The 23,295-nt window shown below is 40.2% G+C and overlaps 1 protein-coding gene across 1 annotated transcript in view; it reads left to right on the top strand.

The window, feature by feature from the left end:
* Positions 1-23,295, top strand: part of FHOD3 (formin homology 2 domain containing 3) — a 122,919-nt gene that overhangs the window by 51,191 nt on the left and 48,433 nt on the right. Inside the window, exons 11-14 of the mRNA XM_009078745.1 lie at positions 2,807-3,021; positions 9,636-9,953; positions 13,697-14,586; positions 21,188-21,346. Of these exons, the coding sequence (XP_009076993.1) occupies positions 2,807-3,021; positions 9,636-9,953; positions 13,697-14,586; positions 21,188-21,346 (1,582 nt within the window). The remainder of the gene's footprint in view (positions 1-2,806; positions 3,022-9,635; positions 9,954-13,696; positions 14,587-21,187; positions 21,347-23,295) is intronic.

Here is a 23,295-nt window from a genome sequence, read left to right as displayed (position 1 = left end):
ACATAAATGTATTCTGCAAGTGAAGTCTTGCACAAGTAGTCCATTACATTTGTGTTCTTTAACTATTTTTTATAACAAACACATTAGCACAACTGAAGTTTCATTTCCTATAGGAAGTTGCATATTGACTTGTTTTAAGAGAGTGCATAGACTCTAAGAAAATCCTTTATCAAGATGTCTAAAATCCTAGTTAAAAACTGCCCTGTATATTTCCTCCATATCAGTTCTTGCTATTCTGTGGTTTGAGACTTTGAGGCTTTTTTTCTTTTCTTGCCTAGGGGGTTTCCAGTGGTAATTAAAAAATAAAACCAAGAAAGGTGAGCTCCCAAGCCCTCTCTACTGTGAGGCACAACTCTCTAACCCATGACACTGTTGCTACATAAACATTTTAAGTTGCACCCAGGGTGTTGCTCAGAGATCTAGAAAACTCACAAGGATATTTTCATCTACTTGAAGTGTCGTGTTCCTGAGGCATACCAAATGGATATTCCACAGACTTTGGCCCTTTGTCTATAGAGAAGTGGTATCATAGGTGTGATGATATCTGCAGGTTTCCATGATTTAGAGGAATGTGGCAGCATATACAGAGGTAATGTGTCAATCCTGTAGTGGAGGTATAGCTCATCCTTTCAGTTCCTGAAGATTTTGGGCTTCATGAGACCTTGTGTATTTGCTGCTGGCATTCATTCATTGTTAAGACATTGATCAGAAACAAAAAATAACCTAAATAATGTCATATATCAAGTGTGAAGTGTTAATAACTGATTCTTGAATGATTTTTTATTTCTTGGTTAAATTGCTCTATCTGCTGATTAGGCTTTCTATTTGATAACTAGTTGCGCTGATGTGCTGCCACTGGAGTTGCTGTTCTGGTTCCCTTTTTTCTGTCAGTATAATAATCAGATACATTTTGAGAAGTCAGATCTTGGTGATAGTCCTGTTTTGCTGGTTGGCTGTGCAGCACACAGCTACAGAACCTAAAATGTTAAAGCAGCTGAAAAAGAGCTGAGGACTGTGAAACACTGTAGCTCCCCCCAGTATAGAAGGATCCATCCAGATCTTTGTTGTAGTCTGTTGGCAAACTGCAAAACCCCCTCAGCAGCAGCCAGCTGGGCTGTACCTGTTTGTGCTAAGTGGTCAATTTGAATGGCTCTTTATGAGTCTGAAGTCCCATCTGCTCTACTTGTGAGGAGGCGGAAGGCACAGTATGTAAGTGACCAATGCTAAAAGAAAGACTGGCTTCATGAACTGTAAGAAAACATCGTGCTGATGCCAGTGAAAGGCTTTCTTCTCTATTGAAAAGGCAAAATCAGTCTCGAGAACTGACTTCATGTTAGAACTGTAAACGGTTCCTATTTTATAACCATACAAGTATGTAGCTTGTTATATTTTAATCCAGAGTCTGTAGGGGTTCTTTTTTCTTGCAGAATTTGTTCAAAGCCTGTGCATACCTCTGGAGGAATAAAAGAAAATGGGTTTGTTCTTCATTATTGCTGTTTGCAATAAGGCAAATTGCCTCTGAAAGCACAAGGACTGCTCTTCAAAGACACGTTTCTATGCTCTATATGGATGTTTGCAAATGTGCATGTGTGTGTGACTACCATATGTACTAAGCATGTTTGTTACCACATATGGCTGACTTCTTTACCCTGCCTGCCTTTAATGCACCCTCGTGCACTAATTCAGGCTGTCAGTGAGGCAGAAGGGGGGAGGAGAGGTGTTCCCTGTTACGAAGTGTTTACAACAGTGGGTTATAGGAGGATGACCACAGTGTTTCAGGGACATAAGCAGTAGTCTCGATTAACCTGTTTAACAGTTCACTTGTGGGTAAGGCAAATAGTCTAAAGCCTGATCCAGCTGTACGCATGAATTTATTCCTTAGCAAATAATGGTGGATAAAATTAGCAGACATCTGGAAGAGGCACATATTTCAAAGTTATTTTGGTCGAAATGTATAAAGCACACTATGAAGAATATGATTGGTAGCTGGTCTTAATAAACAGTTAGTGAGTTCTGCCTGCCTAAAATGCAAAACAGATGTATCTTTGTTCTTTTAAAGTGACTTTGATGAATAAACTACATGTGACGTCAGGTACAAGCTATTGGATGTCTGAGTCCGGCAGAGAAATTTTTTAGAATAAAAAAAAGAAAACTTTCCATTGTAGGCTCTGGAGAGAACAAAGTGAATTCCAGTGCATTGCTCTCAGAGCAAATAGAAGCAGGTTCAGAGACTTTAGATAGTCAATCCAAGCATTTATTATTGGTATTATTTTCAGGGAGATCTGTTTTTGTCTGCTGCATTTTCCTCTCCTTAGAGCAAATCTCACTCAGACTTTGGCAATTTGCATCAGTATTAAGGGGCTCTGGATTTGAAGGGTTTTTTCCTTCTTTTGTTTTTTTTTTTTCCCTCAAGTTTTAGTTTTGGGAAAGGGAGGGCTGGGAGGAGGAGGAGGAGGAGGAGGACGTCTGAGAGAAGGAGGAGGAGGAGGTGGTGAAAGAGGAGGGTGAAAAGGAGGACAGACAAATGCTTCCAAAAGAAGAACTGTGCAGACACAGTACTATGCCTAAAGATTATTTAACTCTGCTGTTTTTTGCTTTTATATTGTCATGAGCAATTTAACATTTTTCAGGGCAATAGTCTTTGCTTTGGTGTGCACTTCTTGGCAGATTGAGTGGGCAGGCAGTTTAGTGCTGTACCCCTTGTGTCAGGTAGTCAGTGCATTCTCTGCAGGTGTTTCAGCCATAAACAAGCATCAGCCACAGACTTCTTTTTCTTTACGGAAACCCTCTGGAATTTAACTTTTAGATACAAATACTTGGAGAGGTTGGCAGCAGAGGAGTATGAGAAGGAGCTGAAGAGCCGGAGTGTAAGCCGAGGCAGAAGCGAGCTGTCCTTGAACCTGAGATCTCCTTCAGCCCCATCCTCACCTGTACCCAAGTGCATCAGCCCAGTATCTGTAGAGTCCCAGGAAGAGCTGAAGACCCCTTCCACCCCTTGTGTGACCCCTCAACCCGCAGAAGGTAAGTGAAAAAGAGGGCAGAGAAAAGAATGGTGGGTTTATCACAGTTTCTCTTGGGATAGTGGTGATTTTTGATGCATGAGTGCAAGAATATAACCTATGAGGTGCCAAAGTAAAGAGTCTTATCATATTGTTTCATCTTGTCTTCCTAAATGTCCTTTTTTTCTTTTTTTTTCATTTATTTGGATCTCATGTAATTTGTTCCATAATAAAATACATTGCTAATTGTTGCTGTGATTTATACAATCATTATCTGTTGCTATTAGAATGGAATAACTGGAAAATACAGCATACAGAGGGTCTTAATTTTAGCATCATGTTCCTTATATATTAGAAGTTACTGAATACTAGACAAACAGTATTCCTGCCAACAGATTTTGCTTATGTGGATTCTCTGAAAGAAGTGCAACAGATGAATGCCAAGATTATAATAACCTTCCAGTAGAGCACAGGCTGAATGGGACAAACAGAAAACGTCTTGAACTGAAGTCAGGGGATTGTGTTGATTATTTTTAACACCAAGAGAAACTCTTAAAATTGTAGCACAAGTCATAAAGGACTTAAAAGAGACCACAGGCAATTAGTAAAATGGAAAGCATAACTTGTGTTTGCACGGTTGGTTTGCTGACATATAATTTATTGGTGTACAGAGCAGTATTTTTTGTGTGTGCACGTCATTCTGCCAATTGCATCGTGTACCTCTTCTTCAGTCCTCAAAAACCCACCATACAGGTGCATATTTGTGCCACATGATGTTGCATTAACACTGGGAGCTAGAATGCATGTTGAGGGTAAATTATTGCCATCATTCATTTTTATTTTATTTGATTTCCTGCTACATGCTATTGGTGATTAATGCATTTGTAACTTGCACTGCTTGATTTTATTGAGTGTTATGGCTGGTAGCATGCTATAAAGTAAGGCAATTTAAGAAAAAGGTTAAAAATACTGAATTGCATATGTTTGTCCTCACTGCACTAAGTAGGTGAAGTTTATTTAATATAGTTTTATAAATTTTCCCAATTATATTCCCCAGTTTTCTTGTCTGGCACGTTAAGAGTCTCAGTGGAATCATTTGAGTTTAAAAAACATGGATATTTTCCTCTGATACTGGTAGTCAGAAACATCCAAACATCCATTTTATTTGAGTGCAGTATTGATTTTAGAGCAAATAAGCTGTACTTTTCCACCATTAGGATTTCAGAGCTGGATTAGGAGCAAGTATCTCTTTTATGATGATTATTTTAACATATTTCTCCTGGAAGCATTAAAAAAAATGCAGCATGAAATGGAGCAGCACAATCCATTTGGAGAATACATTTAGAGCAGGTGTACAGGGCAACTTGAGGCAGCCAGAATATGGCAAAGCTATCAACACATGGGTAGACAGGACATCTCTACTAAAACTCCTGGCAACACCTGTAGGCATTGGAGGGCAGCACCTGGAAGCCTGGCAAATGGACCACAAGGAGAGAACATATGGAAGGGACAGGGTAAGCTTCCAGCCCAGGGAAGCTGCAGGCAGATGGCCAGGACAGAATCAGAACAGTGGCCTGAAATCTGCATCCTTCGGTGGGAGCTGTACATGGGGAATGGATGCTTTTTCAGGCCTACTGAAAGCATTGGAAAGGTCATAGGAAGTAATGAGCATGTGGGCAAGGCATCCCATCTGAAAGCAGCCGGATTATTGGATATCAGCCAATGCCTGGCAGGTTTAATATAGGCTTTGTGCCATGGCCTTTGTACTATTATCTGACTTCCTTATGCTCTATGACTAATTAAAATCTCGATTTTATGATCCTTAGGAAGTGCTATGAATCCAAATTAATAGATGAGAAACAGAAGCATTAACTTGTTGTAGTATTGCCAGTTGTAAAAGAGCTGAAATAGAGCTATGGACAGAACTCAGATTACTGCCGCCCCAAACAGTTGCTTTGGACGTTAGGGTCACTGTCTTTCCAAGCAAGGATGAAATTGCAGAAGGAAAATTGCGGAAGGAAAACAATTCCTCAGTTTTGTGCAGAGGATGCTACTCCAAAGACTCTTCAAGCACAGTGTTAACAGATGTGTCATATTTGACTGCAGAATTCAGAACCTGAAGTCAAAAGGAAAGTGTGTTCATCTATTATCAAAGCAATACATGATTTTCAAAGTCAGATTTATTTTATTCCATTTGCTCTGAAGTATCCTTTGGCCATCCAGTATCTACTGGTCATAAGAAGTAAACAGATTCTGTCTGTGGAACTTTGTCTCATGCTGTGAAATGTCTCAGTATCATCACCTGTTATAAAAAACTGGATTTACTGAGCTGAAGTGTTTTATCACATAAAACAATTGGTTCCACTGAAGTAATCAAGTCTTGTATGACTTAGTCTTGTAAAACTTGGGATATGGCATTTAGAGGAAATGAAGGAAGTCCCATAACTGCAAAATGGAACTTAATATTTTTTTTCAGCACAGCTACCTCCTCTTTTCTGATTTCATTGGAGAATATTTTATGAAGTGCACATAGGCAGTAAAGGAGAAGCAATAATAACTGAGATATCTCTGAAGTCAATCCACAAAGAAGTTGGAGATGAATGCTTCTCTGAGAGGAGCAGCTTTTTTAGCACTTGAGGAAGTAAATAGGCCAACCCAAGTGCACACTGTGGACGGTAGGAAACCTTCTGAACATACTAGTAGCTGAGCAAGGTTCAAATATTGCCCGAACCATGAGTGGTGAAAGCATCTTAACCGGTGGGGAAGCACCAGACCATAAGAATGCAGTGAGGCCAATACAGCCCCAGCAGTAGAGCCAAAGAAACCACGATACAGAAAGTCAGAGAGAAACTGAGGTGGGGGACAAAGAAGGATAATTTCTGACTGCATGAAGAAAGAGCCAGTTCCCTACTGTTGATTACTCTGCACTAGTTCTTACCACCACAAGGAATGGGAGGAAAAGAATGGGGTGGGGGTGGGGAAAGATATGGAGCCCTTGAAGAATTCAGAGGAAGGGGAATTGTATGCTGGAGGAACTGAAGGGAGATAACAATCAAGACTTTAAGTGCTGCCCAAACAATTGAACAAGAGGTCTTGGGTAGGTACAGTGCCTTCAGCCGTAGTGTATGCAGTAACTCAAGAGACACTTAGCATATGTATCTCACAGCTCCAAGTAGAAACCAGAGAAAATAGGTGAGGATGTAGTTGCCTAATCAATTGCCCTGATGAGGACATCTCCTGATGAGATGTGGGCCCAGGGCTTATAGGATTGGAGGGCTGAAGTCTTATCAGGAGGGTACAACATCTTGTGTCTGCTTCAAAGTTCATTTATAGTTGCATATCAAAGGAAATGTCCATGTCCCTCTGTGGGATTACAAATTCTTAGCCATGTTTTTTGGAAGGGAACAGCTTGCTGTCCTCACTCACCTCTCACTCAAAAGAGGGCTGTCACCAATATCCGATCAGATCATAGCACTTCAGGTTACTAGCACTTAACGTGGCCAAGTCTTGAAAATGTCAAAGATGCAGCTTACACCATCTCTCCAAATGGCAAAATCTTTACACATTCATTGAGGGATCCTGCTACTGTCTCTTTTAGTGATGAAGTCATACAGCTTCTCTGGGAGATTTCATTCTAGAGATTAAGTTCTGGGAGAAAACAGAAGTGGATCAATGACTCAAAAACTAGTCCTTAAAGCCACATTCAGTTTTTGTCCTCCTGTTTAATCCAATTGCAAACAAACCTCTACTTATTTGAAGACCTCAGTTTGGTCATTTGTTTTAATGGTTGCAGGGAGGTGGAACTAAGCCTTGAGATAAGTCTTAAAAACACTACATGCAAGTGAAAAGTGATTACCTCTCCTAGTGAATCAGACAATCCCAGTTTAGGTTTTAAGAACTGTGTATGTGTAAGAATTGGAGTTTTTTTTAAAAAAAAGAAATACATATATATGTTGCTTGTACAGATATCACACTTCTTAACATCTCAGGCAAGCCTTCTTTGCTGTTGATGCTTTTTGATATGGCCATGCTTGCTTCCCTGAGTCTTTGTGCTCTCCACCAGCAGAAGTTTGAAGACAGAGACAGAGCTTGATCTGTTGTTTATCCCTCTTTACACCTGTAAGGTTGCTGTTTAGAGTAGTGTTTGGAAATGGACCAAAAATAGGCCCAGTAGACATGGGACAAGAAGTTTGAGCTCATTTCAAATAGGTCACCACCAAGCAGTCAGTGATAATTGTATTTTTTAACATCTTTAGAAGCTCTCACCAGTATCACCACAATGGATTACATGCTGGAAATGGAAATGATGGACACATGCCTAGCTTTGCTGGCTTTGTTCTCCTGCTAGTGTTTTCTAGCAGATTTGACTTTTGCACTGCTTTTTAAGTGAAGTGCTACTGGACTTAGCTCACCTTACTATTTATAAGCGATTTGGGTTGAAGGTGGATTGTTTGATATTATCCCTAAGGAGAGAGACAGGCTGTCAATATATCCTTGTTTTGTTCTAGAAGTGTTTAGGTTTTGGTAGTCCTTGAATTTGGAAGAACAGTTTCTGTCAGTGTATTTTTCTTTGTTGTATATTAGATTCTGCTAAGTTACTGCATCTTTCTGGTGTGTGTGTAATACTCCTTGTTAGGAGAGTATCCAGAATTCTTTTGAACATTCCCATTTTCTCAAGCATGTCCTTTGACTTTTTCCTTTTGAATCTTCAGTGTAGCTTCATGATGACAAAGGTCCAGTTAGCACTATTAGCAGTTCTGGCCACATTTTAGTCACCCTCTTTTTCAACCTGAGCTGTTGGAGGTTTTTAGAGTTAACATCTAAAATTCATAGAAATTCAAGGATGAGCTGGTGACGTGTATATGTGGACCATTGCAGAATGGCAGGCTGGGAGTCTTCATGCTACAGTACCATGTTTGTTCCAAAAGCTCCCGAAGGATTCCTCAGCTTCCATCTCAGTTATATACAAATCTTGGCTTGACTTTAAAATGCTCTCTTGCTATACGTACACACTGACAGCTGTGGTGAGAAACACACCCCTGGGATTCAGAGTCTCTGCCAATTTCTTGACAACCCTCGATCATTTTGATTCTCTCCTAGGCAGTGTCCAGAGTGTAGTCATAGGTAAGGTACATATAGAGAAACAAGGCATGTGCAGTGGTGCTTGCGTACCTGATATTAGACTTTCAGATGCTCTCTGTGTAGAAGAGAGAGAAAGCTAAGTTTCTAATTGGGAGTGTTTTAGAACATCTGAGAGGAATTTAAGTGAGCGTATAGTATATATTGAATATAATATGTGTATATTTCTTTTATATGAATGTGTTATATATGTGTGTCCAGTTATTTAACTATGCATATTTAAAAACAATTATGAAAGTGTAGAAGCTTAGCTCCAGTGAAATCAGTGGCAAAAAATTATTTGCAGTTTTGTACCCTTAAGTTATATGAAATGAAGTGAAATAGTGCGGTGCTGAAGATTTATTACTGAAAGCTAGTTTAAAAACATACGCATTATTGTAGAGACAGTAGGTGCAGGTCCTCTTAGAAAACATTATTCTATGTGTGGATATCTCAGAAAATAGGATAAATACCCAATATTGTAATGAAAAATTGTTAGCAGAGGGACAAAACAAGTATGACTTGGTCATTTTAGTTCAGCCACCCAACAGAAGATTTAGTACAGAGGGAATTTGGGAATTATGCAGAACTAACATGCATGCCTGTTTTTGCCACATTTTGCATGGCCATTTCAGTTTCCAGACAATTGTGAGCTGCTTGATGTGAATATGTGTGGATGCTCTTCAGTTTCTTTGCACCATGCAGAGCATACTTGCATGTGAAAATCTGCTTTTACAGCTAAAAACCCTAAAGGTGAATGCATTAATTTCATGGTCAGTGATAAAGCAGGGAAGAAGAAAGCAAGTGTACTACCAGCAGTGTTTGCTGTGTGCCAGCTGCTAAAAAAGCTCATCGTATGCCATATGCCAACCAATTGGAAACTAAATTTGTGCCATATGACAAGCAGTTGGAAACTTTGCTCAGTTTTGATGTGGCTAATCTTAAGTAAATGTGCATGAAAAAACATATGGATTTTGTCAGCCAAATGTGTGACAGTGCCATTTCCAGACTGTGCCATTCAACTGTGTTATTAAAACTAATATTTGTATTTTTTTCGTTGAAGTGTTCCTCATCAGATGAAAAAAGAATTCTTCCTGAACCCAGAGAAAATTCAACCAAAAGCCACAATCTCCCTCCTTTTTGTTTTTTAAACGATCTCTTCTTTCCTGGCTCTGTCTAGGCACTGAGTTGTCAATGTCATGCTCAGGTGGGATGCCCATTTTCTGCTGGTTCGTTCAAATCCTTGTGTGAGTCCAACACTGCAGCTGTGGAAGTATGTATAAAAATAGTGGGCTGGCTCCAAACAGCAAGTGAGGGGGTTTGCCAGGCCACTCTCACATGCAATGCTGTCATCGCACAACATTCATCAGTCTGTTGCTCCGAATGTTCTGCATGCCCTGGACTTGCTTTTTATTTTCTTTCCATAAGGCACTCATACAACTCTCACACACAGAAGGGTGAGCCTGAGATGTCTCCATTGTTAAGTGAATCTCTTTCTCCCATTGTTCTCTCCACCAGTGAGTGCCAGTGAACCCGAACCAGAGACAGAGACAGAACCAGAACCAGAACCAGAACCAGAGCAGGAGGCTGAGGCTGAGGCCAAGCAGGGAACGGAGACACCCAAGGAAATAGAGGCTACAGAGGTGGGACCAGAGAGTGAGGTGGAGCAAGGACCAGAGAGAGAGCCAGAAGAAAGTGCAATACTCAGTGAAAAAGAGAGGCAGAATGAGGAAGTGAATGAAAAAGACAACTGTTCTGCATCCAGTATATCCTCAGCAAGCAGCACTTTAGAGAGGGAAGAGAGAGAGGACAAGTTAACCAGTGACAATGAAACTGGTAAAGTGAAGCTTTTTCAATAATGAAGGGTTTCTGGTGGAAAAAAAAATGTTAAATTAGCAGCTCTATTGTTGTGCTAATTAGCTAACAAAGCCTTTGCATCTGTCTAAGACTTTCTTCACCATGGCCAACTCTTGCCTATTCTCTGCTTGGAATTCACAGATTTTATTGGGGTTTCTGTGTTTGAGGTACAATAGGGCCTTGATGAAATGAAGTTTCCTTTGATTTGAGACCATTTTCTTTCACTAAGATTAATATATTAACTATTGAATCACCATGTAGCAGCGACTTGCTACTCTAGCTCCCAGAGAATGTATTTGGGTTTTCTGCACATAAATCAATGAGACAAGGGGCTGTGCTGACATGATTTGTCTCAAGATTCTAGATACATTTTCTCATCCTTTTAGTGGAAGAGGAAGAGCAGTGAGGACTGGGATGTTTGTTCCTTCCCTTCAGTTCCATCTTGATTAGGCTTCAAACAGCAAAGAGAGACACGTGGGAGCTCCTGAAGATAGGTCTAGGCTGTGGCCCTCTATAGTTCATGTGGAAGAGGCACGTGAAATATACCTTCTCTAGAAAAGACCAGTTCTGTAATGATGAAGGGTTAGACTAGTTCTGTAGTGATGAGGAATTCTGGTCAGATATGCCAGCAGGTACCTGTAAAGGCCAAGCCTGGAAAACACCTTAAGGACCAACTTTCTGCCGAGAGAGACAATGATAACCAGAGTTTGTCATGCAGCCCAGGCAGAGAAGGAGTAAAAGGCAGATTTTGACTGTGTGACTCTTTTCCATTTTTGTTATAGGGAGGTAAAGGAATGTAATGTAGTTATGCCATTTGGTTCCCAAGTTTTCTTCCGCCTGAACAGTGAAGTCTGTTGTCCTAAGTTTTCAAAATTCTAGATAAGAAAACAAGATGTGCTTCACAATGTGAAAAAACTCTTGCTCTTTCCTGAAAGAAGAGGGATAACTCTAAATCGTGAGGATTACCTCACAGAGATAAACTGTCAGATTGAATTGTTCATGCGTAAACCATGTCACTTTTTTTTTCTGGGAAGCATTATGTGAATTTTATCCTAAATTTGAGAGGTAATTTCTTTTCAACCAGCACCAAGACTGAGTTACTTAGAATGCTATTGTACTCGTAAAGAATATAGATGGATATATCTGTAGGAAAGGCAAGGGAAGTATGACAGAGATGAAGGACGTTTTTACACTTTAGGGTAGTCAAAGATAATCCAAGTGCAGAAAAGGGAGAACAGGTTGCAGGTTTTTTCTCCTCATCTTGTCTGTTACTAACCTGTTACCACTCTAATTAAGTCCCTATGTACTTTCTGTTAAAAGCTAAGAAATGTACTGTTACTGAAAAATCGACATCTTAAAATTTACCTACTTTACCAGTAGACCAAAGATTTATTCGGCTGTGCTGTGTAAGAGATTTCATGCAGTGAATTCTAGTAGCTGGGGAGATTCGGAAAGCAAATGGCAGCACTTTCTCCAGCAATTCTGACATTTCCAACAAGCAGTTTACCATTTATTTGGTGGCCCACTGGTTCTGCCCAGATGCATTAAGGATAAAGTAATAAAGCCCTTAGTGCAGGCTCCTCTTTCATTAGCCACCCTGCCAAGTTTGGTTTCTAACAAGACTTGTTTCTCCAATGGTGTTTCAATGCTTTATCTGCAGAGAGGAGGACAGAAGAGGCCACCAAGGTAGCCAGTCTTCACAGCAATGATCTTTGATCAGCTAGGGCAGATGGAGGTGGTCTTGGGGAACCCAAATTAGATTGTGCCTAGGGGAATTTTCATGAGCAGTTTTGCCAAGAGGTTAAATCCTAGAGGATCCCATTTGGTGAAACCAAGAGGGGGTAGGTTATGTGGGATTTGTAGGAGAGATCTTAGGAGCAATCTTGAACATCTTTGAAGGAAAGGCTGGAAGTAGGGGGAAATTTTCTGTGAGGGCACAGACAAGTAAAATCTATGGTGTGGGGAAGGAGTTGTCTAGTCATACTGTCTAATGAAACTCCCTCAGAGACAAATCTAAGAGACAACCTCAGGTGACTAGTATTGGAAAGAAAGCAATTCCATCGATAAAGTCTGAGGAAAAATGAGCAGGCAATGGAAGCAGTCAAGCCTCCTGCAGGAAAGTAGATTGTATCCATTGTTGAAAAGAAGTCTTTCTTTTGTCTGGGGTTAAACCTTTGGACTAATTTTAAAACATGGTTTAGAGGTTGGTCTGAATAGAGGTGAGAGTCATTGCTGTTCATATGCTTTGTATGGTGAGGCCCTGCATTTTAGTGTGGTGGTATTTTAAGGGAGTGGGAGGGGAGTTGTGGAGTCCTGGATGTAGATCTCACCGAAAGGACACCTTCTCAGAGCACAGAACTAGATGTTTTGGTAAGAAAGCAACTTTATTGGCAAAGGAATTCATAAAAGATGTTTAAAACTCTAATGTATTGAGAAAGGTGGGAGCCTAAGTGGAGAAACAAAGATAAAATGGAAGTTTAAGAAAAAGGGCAACTGACAGGTATAAAAGAAAGTCTTTAACCACAAGAACCCAAAAGGAAGGCAGACTAGCAGTCAAACTAAAATGATTAAAGAATCAGAGTTTATGAAAAATGTATTAATAACATGCATATAGACTATGGGGAACAGAAGGAATTCCATACAGGAAATACAGTAAGTGCGAAGAATTATCTTTATTCATGTTTAATCACTTCATCTGATGCTCACTGGAAAAAGAAGCACCATAATTTTTAGACACATTATCCATGTTGGTTAGCAGTATTATATTCAGGGAAATGTAGTCACAGAGATGCTTACATCATATATTTTTACAGTTTGACCACTATAATTTGTTATTTGTGGTGTTGTCTCAAACATGGCATTTTGCAGATTATTGGTGAGAAAAGCAGTAGTCAGAAAGACGAAGCTTCATTACAGTGACATGTTGAATGATTGTGATATGGGAAGACCATTAGTCTTTCAACACTGTCATATATAACAGGAAGGGTAACAGTGCTTGATGAGCTGCATTTCTGAAAGTATTTTGTAAAGGTTCTCATATTATAAATTACTTCAAGGATCTTGCTTATGCTTATACTCACTGAGTTGCCCTGAGAGACCTGTACCCTTGGTATGCAGCTAGCTTTGGAATTCCAATAGTATGTCTTGTGAAGATGGCCTAGGTACCCAGCCAGGAGGTCTGAGATGCAGTCAGGTCTGAAAGCTGTCCTCCCCTAGCCAGCAGGGTGGGAGGAGGAGAAGTAAGCAGCTACATGTTGACCTTACATCAGCCAGGGAAGATCTCTTTCATATTCCAGTTTATGGCCAGGTGAACAGTACAGTGATAGCCTATTATGTGTCATTGTCATGTATTTAAGCCCTGTTCTGGAATACTAAAGCTTAGGAGAATTTATGCACTCTATAAAATGAGCTGGGGTAGTAAGTACAAAGTGAAACCTGACAGATTTCAGGAGAAACCTGAATATTCAAATCCTGAAAGTTATCTAAGTTACATATTCCTTTCTACTCCTATTCCTTTTTTTTAATAATTACTCCCAACTCATTAAGATTAGGCTATATATCAGCACTGTCATTTATTTCAAAATTTTCGAAGTAACTGCTTGCCCAGTTTCAGACTAATTGTGCACATGCCCCCCAGGGGTTTTTCTGGTGGGTTGAAGAGTGTTCTTGGTGCTCTGGCTTCCTCCCCTTGACTCTTCCCATCTGTGTGTGTGTGATTGCAGGTCCATGGTCACAGACCATTCAGGATGCTGGTGTGAATGAGCAGTGCAGCAACATCCTCAACAACAAGCGGTTTATGCTGGACATGTTGTATGCGCATAACAAAAAGCCCAAGGATGAAGAGGAGAAGGAGCTGGAGGCGAAGGAGGAAAAGAAGGAGACGGAGGAAAGTGAGGAGTCACTCACTAGCCTAGCCAGTAGGATCTCTATTCTGCAGGCCACAAAGCAGGCCAAGGATGAAGGTGTCAAAAAGATGGAGATTGGAAATCTGGACAACCAAGGCAGTGTGAAAGCCTTTGCGGAAAAATTCAACAGTGGTGAGCTGGCTAAGGAGACAGCCATGCCTGAAGATGAAATCAGTGAACAGGTCCCCGAGAAAACACCAGCACAGCCAAAGAAGGAATCTGATTACATCTGGGATCAGCTCATGGCTAATCCTAGAGAACTTAAAATCAAAGACATGGATTTTACAGACCTGGGGGAGGAGGATGATGTAGATGTGTTGGACATGGATATGGGTCCTGGGGACTCCCTTGTTCCCCCTCCTCCACCTCCACCTTCTTTTCTGGGTTTGCCTCCTCCACCACCTCCCCCGTTGTTTGGATGTCCACCTCCACCTCCACCCTCTGCTAATTTATTGGCTCCTCCTCCACTGTTCAGCACTCCTCAGGGTTTAGGGTCACCCCAGGTTTCCAGGGGTCAGCCAGCATTTATAAAGAAGAAGAAAACCATCCGTCTGTTTTGGAATGAGGTACGGCCATTTGAGTGGCAGTGTAAAAACAACAAACGCTGCAGAGAATTCCTGTGGTCGAAACTGGAACCCATTAAGGTGGACACTTCCAAACTGGAGCATCTCTTTGAGTCTAAATCCAAGGAACTGCCTGTCACAAAGGTACAACTCATATTCAGTTTGCTATTATTTTGCTATTGTATTGATATTCATTTTGACTTACATCTAGGTGATTTATGTTGTTTATATGAAAACATTGGAAATTACTGGATGTGTTTCTAGCTTGACCTATGATGGAAGATATTCCATGGCCTGACAGTAGGAGATGAGCCTAGAGTAGTGTATGTGCCAAGTTGCCCGCCTGTCTCAGGTCTACCAGTTGTGGAATATCACTTCAGGTGGTGAATACCAACAAATTTTACATTAGCTTGTTCATAGCTGGGTGCCAAAATAGGTATTGGAACCTGAAATATTTTCTGTTACATTCATATAAAGGTCACAGCATGGTGATTCATATCTGTGTATTTGACAGTTCTTCACTTGGTAATATTTTCCTAATCATTACGTGGAAAGTTAGAATATCATCTGGATCTACTGCAGAGTCTACATATGAGCTTTGTTCTGAAGGATCTAGTTGTCAGCTGTACCAAGTTTGCAGCTAAACTCTGCAGAAGTGTTGGGGTTTGTTTTATACTGGTGAACAGGCCTATTTTAAAGCCTTAATTTGTGCAGCGTGGCTATCCAAATTTTAGGATAGAAGCTGGCACAGGAAATACCTCTGTAGCTAAGATTCTCTCTTCCTCAGCATTGTTGTGAAATAAATTCACAAAGGCTGCTGACATGGCTGTTTACTTTAGAGTCAACAACAAAAGAAATCTTTCTCATAGTTACATTTGGTAGGAATTTGAAGTAGCATTAAAAAAGTTATTAGCTTGAACATTTGCTTTTCATGGCTATATAAACTCCTTTTCTTCTAAGCAGCATAATCATTATCAGGGAAACAATGGTTTTTCCCAGTTAAAATGCTAGTAAAAGATGTCCATCTCTCTTAAAATAAATAAATCACTTGTATGTTTTCTCTGTATGCCTGTAAGTTTTATAGTGACACAGAAATCAATCATCACACTGAACATTTTGCTTCTCTTTAGCTGGAGAAAGTTGTTACATATATTAGATATCATAGGTATTATTGTTTGCTGTTGATCTAGGTAGTCTGGATGTCTCACAGTAAAAGTTCTGTGTGCCATTTGTCTGGGTTATTAACTCAAAATATTCTAATAGTCATTCTTGATCTTCTTGACCAAGTGGAAGCATTGCAATTTCAATAATCAAGCCCCTAAGTACCTACCAAACAACAGGTGCACAAAGAGATGGCTCATGTAGATCCTGCCATCACTGTTCTTAGATTATTTTTTTCTGTGACACAGATGCATGTGGATCTGAAACTTATGGTGGAACAACTTTAAAACTACATTCAACTGATTGTTCATTTGGCTGATGCTGAGATTAATTGCTCTCTCTAATTCCTTTTCTGCTGAGGAAGGAATGCTGGTGATGTCGTGGCGTGCTACTCCTCATCTCCCTGTAAATACAAATCTGCCACAGATGGTTCATAGATGGAAGGAATGAGAGCATTTTCTTAGATCCATAAAACATTTAATTCCTCGAATTGAATGTGGAATGATGACATATTTGCCATTTCCAAAATTCAGCTTTGTGCTGAATGCCAGTATTGTAATGGATCAGTCTGGCTGATTCTTAATCTTTTATTCTTACATTAAATTTTGATAAAATGTTAAATTGTTGGAATTATGACTTGTTTACTTTTCCAGTCATTCATTGTGCACGTTTCCCAAACTACCCTTGGCCATTTTCCCTCCCTCACGCCTGCTTCTCAAACCTGCCTGATGCTTTGGCACAACTTTTGGCTTCTGGCTGGAAGATGAGTGAGCAGGTTTCTTTGAAATTAGTGCAAGTCTGAGGAATGATTTAGGTGGCTGCTTTCCTCTTGGAGACTAATAACTACTCTCTGCATGAGCCATTGTACTTTTGGCTTTCTTTCCACCTCGTCCCATAACACAGACATAGAAGTCTCATTGTCTCTGTAGAGAAGACAATAGGGACCCAGGACTACCATAGTAGAAGTCTACAAAGACTTCTGAGACTCCTGCCTGGTTCTGATGAACACCAGCAAATCTTCCAGAATAGGAGATGGTCCTGAGATCAAGTAAGAGTGGGAATAATTAAACAGACCACTGAATCTGTAAAAGACTTGAGGTTTGGTGCAAAGATTGCACTCAAATTAGGATAGCTCTCTCTTTTTCCAGACTGCTTGGTTTATTTCCAGCAAGTACATTCCCCGTTGTGTCTAGTTTCTCCTGTCCAATGGCTGCAATCCAAAACAGGTTTATTCTATAATATCGTAAAGTCTGACTCACAGCTCAGTTAGTTCAGCTGAAAAAAGAGAGTGCAAAGCAACAAATCAAAAGTCAAATCTCCAGATTTCACAGCAAGACATGGAAGTAGGTGCATGGAAAAGGAACAGTCCAGAAGGATGCAAGGAAAAGCAAAGTCAGGGTGTGTAGGGGGTGGGGGGGGGGCTTGGCTCTATCTTGTGCATATGCTCTTTCATACAGCTGTAACCAATTTTACTCCAGTTTCTAATCCTTCATTGTGATTTCCACAACACACAGCTATAAACAGCTACTTCCTGGCTCATGAGAAGTTTTTCATTAAACACAATAGACTGTAATAAAATAAAGTGGATTTTAAATTGTAGGATATAATACAGGATTTCGGGATTGGGGCTGGGAGAAGAGATTCTTGATTTTAGGAAAACTTATGCCACACTGGGCAACTTGCACATTGATTATAGTTAGTGGAGCACCTTAGTTGCAGAATGTTTATTTCCTAGAATAGAGGAGCGCATCATTATGTTTTCGAGTAGAAAGAGAGTCATCAGGTATCCTCTCCAAGCCAGTCTAGCATTTTCTTCCTTCTCACACCCCCAAACAAAGCAGGTATTTTGGCAAAGTAGTTCAAAGTGCTTATTTTTCTGTGAAAAGAAATTAAAACATGCAAACACTCCTGAATCAAATGTTGTTGTTCAGCCCTTCTGCCATCCACTTGGTCCTGCATGAAAGTATTATTTTGTTGATTCATGTATACCCTGTGGGATGTAGTGATCCATCATGTGCCCACAGACATAAAAACTAGTAGGAAGAATTAAGGTATGTGTTTTCATGTGCATGTGTATATACATGCTTACCCACATATCCCTTTTGAAAAGATTTGTTGCAATTTGAAGAAATGCCAAGACAAGTCATAAATGTGGACCAGAATTTCTGAAAAAGATTGCATATATGTATCCTGGACATAGTCATTGGCAGCTGAGTTTATTGTATTTAAAATCTCCAGGGCTAAATCTTTGCTAATTGAGATAGAAAGTTTTTTTAAAAGCCATCTCACTATTAAGGGACCACTCACTTTTTTCTGTACTACTGATGAAGATTTCTGCAGGTTTAAAGGCAGGAGATATTTCTGGCTTGATGCTCATGTATAATTATTTATTTATATGACCACTTGAAAAGTTACTTAAATTTTCCTGCTTCCGGTATTAGTTAAAGCCAAGACATGTGTTTTAGACTATGTACTCATCGGACTGCAAATCACCTTCTGTGGGGTGGTAACTTTTAAAATAATCTAACTGGACTACCCAGTCTTCAACAGAGGTTAGAGAATCTGGCCAGTTGGGTCTTGTAAAGATCTAGATTCACTGTAATTGTTAATACATTGCAGAAACATTTGTTTCCCACAAATTATACCACCTGATATATTTGTATTTTTGTAATTTCTTTTGTATTTGTATTTATTAATACAGTATTCGGAGGTTCAGAGGTGACATTTCATACTTATACATTAAAATATAAAATCAAGCCCACTAATTCGCTGCTCCCTCAAGCATTTGAAGCCATTCTGTGATAATTGACTTAAAAAGCACAGTCTGAAGTCACCGAATATTGTAATAGAAATTAATAGTTGTAGCTTATTTTAACAGTCAGACACTTACACATGTGCAATTTCATTGCAGACAAAAAGCAATTCTTTTCCTAGCAGTAAGGTAGTAAAGTTCAAAGTAGTAAAATCCTTCTCCTTTCTTCATCCCTGTATTTATTTGGAAAGGATTTCTTTGGAACTCAGCCGTCATCTCCAGAATGTATTTAAAATCTCTTCTGCCCCTGTTTTCGAAAAGAGTTACTTGCCCCAAAATTTTATATCCCATATGCAGTTCTAGCTATGGAAAATACCTATGTGCATCCATCCCCTGTACAGCTCATCTGTCTTTCATAACTCATAGCTAAGGAGCGAGCACACTGTTGAATCGCAATCATCCTGGCGGTTAGCATCGTATGTCCCCCAAATGAATATGTCTCTCTTGTCAAACTTCAGAGCCTAAAAACAGAGCTACAGATTTGAGGCTTACTTACCCATACCACATGTGGGAAGCCTAAATTTAACTCCTTTCCCCTGGCCTTTTCCCTTCTGCATAAATTCTTTGGAGCTGTGTAATTCTGTGCTGCAAAGCACAAGGTAAAAAGTTGTGGTTTAAAAAAGGCTTAGAGCAATACAAACTCAAGAGGAAGCAGTCTCTGGTGAACCCTGTTTGTTTTTAATGTGGTCTTGGCCACTAACTGTGGTCCTGAAAATGTGATTAATGGCCCGGGAAGTAAAAATGACTGCTTTAAAGGAGAAACTGCATCTCACAGCCTTCAGGTAGCTCCCCAAGAAAAAGAGGACTCTCTTACTGAAAGAAGGGAAAGTTCAAGGTGGCTTCAAGGGTACTTTTAAGATACTAAGAAGAGAGCAGTTCTGACAGAACTGACATATAAACATTGAAAACAAATGTTATCTTGGCTCTCCAAAATTTATCCTGCTTACTGCAAAATTGTTTTTTAAGTTTAAAATCTAACCCTCACTACTTTCACAGATCATACACATGTGGTAGTCCCCAACTCCTGTAAACTGCACTTGCCTTCAGTCCCATCTGCCCACAGAAGTTGTATCATACCATTGTTCTGGTATGATGAAAAGTCTGTGGTGTCACACAGGTGCTGGGCAGGCTGTAGGGATCGGTAAGCAGATCTCTTCCTGTGCAAGCAAGGAACTGAGCTATGCCAGAAAAAGGTATCTTTGTAATGATACAACTGCATTCCCATTATGGGCTGACAGTTGGAGGTTCTTTGATGAATTCTTGTTTACTAGCTTAGATCTTCCAAGTCAGAAACAGCTTGTAGGCCTGGCAGTAGGGTACTTTCTGTCTTGGTGGCTGTGGTGAAGACCACAGTGAAGTGAAGAACAAAGCTTCATGGTCTAAAAAACAATTCTGAGCACAGATTGAGACTCAAACAGTAAGTCTCCTCCTAGGCTTTCCTCAAATCCACAAGAGATGCTGTAGACAACACGAATGATTCGCTGGTCTGAACAGTTGTATGGACTGCCACACTGCAGCCTGGAAAGAGGAATTACTTAGTTTCTCTCTTTGCCCCTTTGAGGTACATCTATGCTAAGGTTGCTGCTGCTGGAGCTACTAACCACAGTCCAGGTCTGCATAGAGGTCACAGTCCCATCTTTGCAGGTTTATATACAGTGAAGCATCTCTGCACTTGCATCAGTGTGCAGGACATCTCCCTACATTCATGTGCTTGACAGCATTTCTCAGCCCATCTCTGATAGAGCAGAGGCAGAAGAGCCAGAGAAAATGTGTTTCCAAAGTTCACATATATGGAGAGGGAGTAAAAAACCCTGAGTATGAGGAGTTTGAGTCCTCTCCTATTGCAGCTTCCTTTTATATGACATATGTAGTTACCAAAGAGACACCTCTAGCATGGGATAAAGAGAGAGTGAAAGAGGGACATGCTGGGACGTAGAAACAATGACTACATTCAACACTACGTTATGTATAAATGGTTTATGAGTCACCTTGCATAGCTGGTGCACATTTTACCCCTATTAAGGATGGAGAGAAAGAGGAAGAAATTCCTTGAGTCTACTCTAGAACAGAATTTAAAGCATATGTTGCTAGTGCTCTGTAATTTCATTATTTGTGCTGGAGGTAAGATCCAAAGATATGCCTAGTCTAAAATAAAGCTTTTTAAAAAGCAGAATGATTGAAATTGTTCTGCACCTGTGAAGTACGTGGCAGACATATCATGAGCAGGAAGGTAGAATAACATTCCCCTGGCAGCCAGAGGTTGGAAAACCATGCCAGTGCCTCCAGAAAGACCCTTGCAACTCCTTTGCCAGTGTCTGAGATGGATTTATAACACAGGTGAGTGCTGGCAGTCAGGTGGGAACTGCCCTGTCTGTTTCCCAGCCAGCCACACAAGTGAGAAAGTGTAAGCAGCTGGTCAAGGTTGATGCATCCAATAGGGAATTGAGCCCTGGAGCCCATTGGCTTCCCAACTCCTGCCCCACCAGCCCTGTGCTAGCCAGTCCTGCTGCACAGCAGAGCTCTTGGCTGGAAGAGACAGCCTCAGGTGTTTTTCAGACTGGCTCCTGCCCTGAACTGCCCTTGTGAGGACTCCAGTGTCTCAGTCTAGCTCTGCTTTGCACAGCAGCATTCAGATCTCTGGTTGAATCCTGGAAGCTTGTGTTGATATCAGGAAGGTATCCCTTGAGTGGAGAAAGTCATTAGTGAAAGGAGTCCCTTTTTCTTTAGCAAACAGATCAGATTAATAATGATCTTGTTCTCTTCTTTACCAAGAAAACTGCTGCAGATGGAAAGCGACAGGAGATCATTGTATTGGACTCAAAACGAAGCAATGCTATTAATATTGGCTTGACTGTGTTGCCCCCTCCCCGCACTATCAAGACTGCTATTTTGAATTTTGACGAATATGCCTTAAACAAGGAAGGAATAGAGGTAAGAAAGAATAATCAGTGTCTTCACATTGCGTTTTCAGTGCTTCCTTTTTTTTTTTTTCCCGTTTTGCATATAGAACAGGCCAGAGGTGTCATGGAAGAGTGTGAAAGGGATGTATTATGTCATGTCAGAGTGTTGAAATTTGTCAAATCAGTGCAGTGGACTCAAAATCATGTAGTATCCACCTGAGGCTGGGCATGCTCAGTAAATGTGCATTATCTGCTTTGTTTGTATCTGAGTAGCAATGGTGCTAATTTCTGTCAAGATTTTTAGAGTGCTATCTGAAGCTTGACTGAAATATTGTGAGCAGGGCTAATGCAACTGGTACAGGATTTAATAAATTTCATGCCCAGCTGGCTGTTGCAGTCATTCTAGATTATATATCTAATGGAAAGCAAATACAGTGACTAGTTCTGCTCAAAATAGCATTTCTGTGTTACTGTTGTTTGAAGGAAAGCAGTTGGTATAAAGATTACAGATGATGTAATTTTTACCATTACATGTTTGACTTTGCAGATATTGTTACCAAGATTCAAGATGAGTTCTGTTTATGTTTTTTTTTTATCAAAACATTTTTCTTCTATGAAGTGTAAAAGAAGCCTGTTGCTCCCGTGGGTTTTTTTTATTATGATTGTATGCATTTCCATTTTTTTTTCAATAAACCTATCGTCTAGTAAGAGTAATCTGCACAGCTACAAATCTCAACCAGTACCTGAGCTGCAGAGGTCATATATTGATTCACAGTCACCTTTTAGTGGTTTGGCACTGTGCTTCATGACTTCCCCCTTTCCACCTTCACCTTGCTGACTACAAAAGAAAATGAGAAAAGCTTCTGGAATGGAAATGGAATTGGCAACAGTTAGATGCAAAAGAAATGCTTAAGGCAAAAGATGGTTCTAGCTAGAAGGCAAGGTCTGATTTATCTGTGGAATATAGATTCTTCCCAAAGCTATTTTACCTATTTGCTGTATACATGCTTTAGTCATATTATGAAAGTGACAGATCAGTCTAAAAAAGTAACTTTTTGTGACCCAGCCTATGTACCCACCATTGCAGTCTGCAGTACTAAGCTTTAAAGTGTTAGGGAGAAGTACCCCTCCAGCCATGCCCAACTCACATACCCTCAGTTAGATCTCAGTGCTGTAGGCAGTGTTTCCATACAAAGTCCAACATTAAATGGGTGATTAGGAGGGACACATCCTCATTAACTTCTATATATCATCTCCTTAGAATTGTGTTCTTCTCTGACTTGCTTAACAAAAGTTCAGATGCTCTTCACAGCCCACCCTTTCTACTGCCAACGTTTGTCACTGGGCTGTCCATCTGCCAACCACCTGTGGTGTCCACAGTTTTGAGTGCCTTATACCACCACACCCTCCTTTGGGTGGCCTTTCCATTAGCTGCCAGAAACCCATAATTTAAGTTTAAATATATATGCAGGTAGCTTTCAAATTGAAGAATTCAAGAAACCAGGAAATGATATACTGTTAATAAACTTGCCCAGTCCTAAAGAAAAAGGGATTTCTGAGGTCTATGTCCAAGGTTTGATGCTAAGGATATGAACCTTTCAAGAGAAAGGTTAAATGGAGCAGAGCCCAGGTACTTTGAGGGATGAAGCCTTCATTGGTTGTGAAGGATCATGTTCTTGGAGAAAAGGTAGAATATAAATACTCTACATGGATTTCAAATACCCTTTCCCAATCGCCAAGTTACAGATTTTTCTTAGAGCACATTGTTACAGAGTCAGACAGATGTTTATAGTGATATAGAAGGCTGGATAAAGCTATGCAGAATTGACCAGGACACACACAGGTTGATACAGAAATCACAGAATCATATAATTATAGAATGTAAAGGGGTTGGAATGGACCTTAAAGATCATCTAGTCCCAACCCACTGCCATAGGCAGGGACACCTCCCACTAGACCAGATTGTTCAAGGCCTTTTCT

This window comes from Acanthisitta chloris, unplaced genomic scaffold (genome assembly GCF_000695815.1).
Source record: "Acanthisitta chloris isolate BGI_N310 unplaced genomic scaffold, ASM69581v1 scaffold2977, whole genome shotgun sequence".
NCBI classification, from domain to species: domain Eukaryota; kingdom Metazoa; phylum Chordata; class Aves; order Passeriformes; family Acanthisittidae; genus Acanthisitta; species Acanthisitta chloris.
Note: the sequence above shows the minus strand (reverse complement) of the source record. Positions and strands in the feature narration are given on the sequence as shown.